We start from the raw sequence: 5,252 nt of genomic DNA, 5'->3' as shown, positions 1-5,252 counted from the left end.
GGTGGAAGCAGCACTTCGACGAGCACCTGAATGGCGAAGAGAATGTAGGCACGGAGGACCAAGGCAGCGGAGGAAATGACTATGTTGGTGCAGCAGAGGACGGGAACGAACCAACTCCCACGCTGAGGGAAGTTAAGGATGCCATTCACCAGCTCAAAAACAACAAAGCGGCTGGTAAGGACGGTATCGCAGCAGAACTCATCAAGATGGGCCCGGAAAAGTTGGCCACCTGTCTGCACCAGTTAGTAGTCAAGATCTGGGAAACCGAACAGCTACCGGAGGAGTGGAAGGAAGGGATAATCTGTCCCATCCACAAGAAAGGCGACAAGTTAATGTGTGAGAACTTTCGAGCGATCACCGTTTTGAATGCCGCCTACAAAGTGCTATCCCAGATCATCTTCCGTCGTTTTTCACCTAAAGTAAATGAGTTCGTGGGAAGTTACCAAGCCGGTTTCATCGACGGCCGGTCGACAACGGACCAGATCTTCACCGTACGGCAAATCCTCCAGAAATGCCGTGAATACCAGGTCCCAACGCATCACCTGTTCATCGACTTCAAAGCGGCATACGACAGTATCGACCTCACAGAGCTATGGAAAATTATGGACGAGAACAGCTTTCCCGGGAAGCTGACTAGACTGATAAGAGCAACGATGGACGGTGTGCAGAACAGCGTAAGGATTTCGGGTGAGCTATCCAGTTCATTTGAATCTCGACGGGGACTACGACAAGGTGATGGACTTTCCTGCCTACTATTCAACATCGCCCTGGAAGGTGTTATGCGACGAGCCGGGCTCAACAGCCGGGGTACGATCTTCACGAAATCCAGCCAATTTGTCTGTTTTGCGGATGACATGGATATTATTGCCAGAACATTTGGAACGGTGGCAGAACAGTACACCCGCCTGAAACGTGAAGCAGTAAAGGTCGGACTGGTGGTGAATGCGGCTAAGACAAAGTACATGCTGGTAGGTGGGACTGAGCGAGACAGGACAAGCCTTGGCAGCAATGTTACGATAGACGGGGACACTTTCGAGGTGGTAGAAGAATTCGTCTACCTCGGTTCCTTGCTAACGGCTGACAATAACGTGAGCCGTGAAATACGAAGGCGCATCATCAGTGGAAGTCGTGCCTACTATGGGCTCCAGAAGAAACTGCGGTCAAAAAAGATTCACCCCCGCACCAAATGTACCATGTACAAGACGTTAATAAGACCGGTGGTTCTCTACGGACACGAGACATGGACGATGCTCGAGGAGGACCTGCAAGCACTCGGAGTTTTCGAGCGACGGGTGCTAAGGACGATCTTCGGCGGTGTGCAGGAGAACGGTGTGTGGCGGAGAAGGATGAACCACGAGCTCGCTGCACTTTACGGCGAACACAGTATCCAGAAAGTGGCCAAAGCTGGAAGGATACGGTGGGCAGGGCATGTTGCAAGAATGACGGACAACAACCCTGCAAAGTTGGTGTTTGCTAACCATCCGGTTGGTACAAGAAGGCGTGGAGCGCAGAGAGCACGATGGGCGGACCAGGTGGAGCGTGATCTGGCAAGTGTTGGGCGTGACCGAGGATGGAGAGCTGCAGCTGCAAATCGAGTATTATGGCGGCAAATTGTTGATTCAGTATTATCATGAATTTGATGTGAACTAAATAAATGAATGAATGAATAGGTATGTATTTGTCAACGACAAAGCATAAGGTGAAAAATCAGTTTTCATGAATACAAAATCGAAACAGTTTGATACTGTTTGTTTACAAACTCAAAGTTAGTCCTGCCTGAAAAGTTGCAACGCAAAGCTTGAACATTTCTACGCGCGCGGTGCACGATCTTTGTCGTACATGTTATTGCGCATTACGTTCCAAACTGGACTGCGCACTTAGTTTTCATAAGTGCGAAAATCTGTAAAAAAGTTCGCAATTGCAACAAATCGAGTTGGTGTCTACAGCGCACTATTTCTTCGATCTACGCTGTACCTATAAGTTCTCCGAAGACACCACGCGGATTTGTCGCGTTTTCGCACTAATGAATACTTCTGTGATAGTCCAGTGGTGAGCTAAATGCGTAATATAAGCCAAGTAAAACCATATAAGCCATAACGCTGGAAGTATTCTACCCAGGTTTCTTTAAGTAGATCGATCCCCAACACATGCATTACATATCTGTTGTTCAGTCACCCCGTAACGAACCACACCACGCAGTTACATCACGCTTTCGCTAAATGCACCGCAGTCAACGACGTCCCACTTGTTTTCCAAACGACCGTGTCGTGTTTCGGTTCAACTAGGACCGCCAGGTAATTACAACAATTAGAATTAATAATTAGCTCACAACCGAACCGAACGATTCCACACACTGCCGATGCCGCCGACAGACAGACAGAAAGGCACAGATAAACACCGAACCGAACGAGCTGTAATATGAGCTTGTCTGCTTATCAGAACGGTGTTGATGTTACTTCTTCAAATGTGGGAAATGGTTCAGCTGGAACCGGGTGTAGTGCACCTGTACCGATTACGGCCGGTAACCGAGCTTAAAATTGTTTGGACTGGCAAAAAAGTGCATCTCTACTGCTCTGCATGCCGCATCAACCATAGCAGGAGGACACCGCTTATGAGGGAGATAGTGAGCTCTCTAGTAATCATCGTGCAAAAAATTTGCAAAACAGCTAGGCAAATTGCATATGAACGATGTTTGCTGGGAACTCGTCGTCGGTAGACTCGCGACTCCGTTTTGCAGCATTTGCATTTGCATAATAGTAAACAGCAGTGTGGCGATGTTTGTTTACTACTGACAGAGGGGGCGGATTTCTGTGGCGTAGGGCTGTGATTCTTGAAATAAAAACTAAGTCTGATATGGCAAAAAATGTAAGCGGTTTATTTGACGAGAAAATTGTACCTCATGGAAACGGAGTCTTTGATGAGTTGAGCTTTTGAGAGGTTGTTATGACGTACTGGCTCCAATGCCGTTCCACATTCTAGAATTCCTTCCGGGAATCCTTCGTTTACAGGCGATAAATGAACTCCTAGGGGAATCTTTTTGGTGAACACGTTGGCGATCGCTTTCAGTGAATCCGCTGGAATGGATTCTCCCGATTGATCCACGTGGATCATCGGGCATCGGGTGCAGTTAGCCATCACCTTGAAATGCTTTTTACCTATTTGCACCTCCTGCCACGCCTGTAAGTCCTCTTGGGCGTTCCCTTCCACTATCAAACTGCCACGGAAGTGATCAACTAGCCAGGACATCGTGGAACCGTTTTCGAAGCCTTCGCCATCGCTCAACAACTTCATTGCGTCCCAATTGATCATCAGAAGTTTATGAATCGGCTTCCGTTCGTCCGTGGTAGAACTTCGCATCAAACGAAGTCTCGGCATTCGCAGAGCTTTACTGACCCATTCGGCTGCCACGTCACCCAAGTCGATCGAATCCGCGTCGTCGGATTCCTTCGGGAGTTTTTTGATTTTCAAAATCAAATCCTGCATGAAGGGATGCGTCAAGATGAGAAAGTTAAGACTTGGGTCAATCTTGGGATGGATAGTGGACATCTCGGCATGCTTGGTTCGCATCAATGGGTTCCCATTACTATCTACGATCGTGAACTCTCGATCGTACTTCAGACCACAATGGGTTAATGGCCAAGCGCTAGTGACTCGGTATCCGCCGCATGATCGTATCGGATAAATGTAGATCGCTTTCAACGCGATGCCTTCGTTCTGAATCTCGTTCCTCATAGGGCTCACCTTTGCTACATTACTCGCCGTCTTGGAAACGAAACAATCGCTTATTATCTCCACCAGTCGATCGACGTCTTCCTTTTTGTTCATGTAGCCGAAGGAAACCCGTACCGTTCCGGTAGGCTGTCCCTCGATCATATCCGTATCGTCCCCGCAGACTTTACCCATTTCATAGAACATCAGTATATCATCGTCGGTGAGACCGAGGTGTCTCTGACAGCTACCGGCATTGCAAAAACAACCCGTCCGAACGTAGATTTGATGTTGAGCTGCAACCTTCGCGAACTCCGAAAAGCCCAGATGACTTCCGTCATCTTTCAGCACATTGAACGTGACGATTCCTCCCTGGCGATCACGTGTTTCGTATCGTGTATCCGTATAAAATAGAATCGCCTTCTTACCGTTGGCGTGCTGCAGTGTGGCCAGCCTTCGATAGCAGTATTTTGCCAAATTGAACACGTGCTTGGAAATTCGCTCCATGGAGCGATACCCGTTAGCCGCCGGGATCAAGCGCTGTATCGTGTTGATCCCCTCCAGCAAGGAAATGATCGAGAGAAACGGTTGCGTACCGTCCTCGAATCGCGTAACCAGATCGTCATGCTTCAGGTGCAAATTCTGTCCGCTCAGCATGATCTTGATCGTTCCTCCGCCGTAGTACTTCTTCTCCAATACGTTCTCCGATCCTTTCCGGATCAGCAGTGCTCCCAAACCAGTTGGATACCTAGAGTAAAACAGAAGTCAACATTCGCATACAGATCAACCCGCTTCACTTACCCGAAAATCTTGTAAAACGACATGCACACAAAGTCCGGTTGATAGCGGCTCAAGTCCAGGAAGTTCGTCGACACATAACTCGCCGCGTCCAGACACACGTAGAACCGCTCATCGTCGTACCCGGTCAAACCGTTCTGTTGTACCTCTTCGATCAGATCCAGCGGGTACTTGGCCGCGTTGAAGTTGTTCTGTGCCGGGAACACCAGCAACGACGGTCGCGTTCGACCGTTCCCCCTTGCCGAAACCTTCAAGTGTCGCAGAAAGTCTTCCGGTTCGAGCGGATCGATCCGACCGGTGGCAACAATCGCCCTCATCCCCAGAACCGAGGTGTGATTGTCCCGCAGGTATACGAAAGCACCCGTCTCGTCCGACTCGGTAGCATCTGGTGGCCGGAATTGGAAGCTCTCTGCCACCAATTTTAGACTGGCGGTGGCGCCGGACGTGAACACCAAGCTGTAGTTCGAGGCGTCGGTGTTGAAGAATCGGAGCAAACGGTGTCGCACTTGTTGCAGTAGATTGCCCGTCATAGGACTGCTGTGCGGGTTGCAAAAGAGGTTCTGTGCGAGAAGGTCCTGGATGGCCCGAATTTGCGACTCGGCGTACAGGGTTGTACCGGCGTGGTCCATGTAGTGTTTGCCTGGAAGAAGGAAATGTTGCAGCATTATAAAATATCCTGAGTCTATATATATGTATAAATGAATTTCTGTCTATCTGTCTGTCTGTCTGTCTGTCTGTCTGTCTGT

The 5,252-nt window shown here is 49.0% G+C and overlaps 1 protein-coding gene across 1 annotated transcript in view; it reads right to left on the bottom strand.

The window, feature by feature from the left end:
• Positions 1-1,691: 1,691 nt before the first annotated feature.
• Positions 1,692-5,252, bottom strand: part of LOC115256654 (molybdenum cofactor sulfurase 2) — a 25,842-nt gene continuing 22,281 nt past the window's right edge. Inside the window, exons 2-3 of the mRNA XM_029855519.2 lie at positions 4,510-5,146; positions 1,692-4,456 (exon numbers count right to left, since the gene is read on the bottom strand). Coding sequence (XP_029711379.1) covers positions 2,875-4,456; positions 4,510-5,146 — 2,219 coding nt within the window. The 3' untranslated portion in view covers positions 1,692-2,874. The remainder of the gene's footprint in view (positions 4,457-4,509; positions 5,147-5,252) is intronic.

The sequence above is a fragment of the Aedes albopictus genome, chromosome 1, assembly GCF_035046485.1.
Source record: "Aedes albopictus strain Foshan chromosome 1, AalbF5, whole genome shotgun sequence".
Classification (NCBI taxonomy): Eukaryota; Metazoa; Arthropoda; class Insecta; order Diptera; family Culicidae; genus Aedes; species Aedes albopictus.
This window is presented reverse-complemented; position numbering and strand designations above follow the sequence as displayed.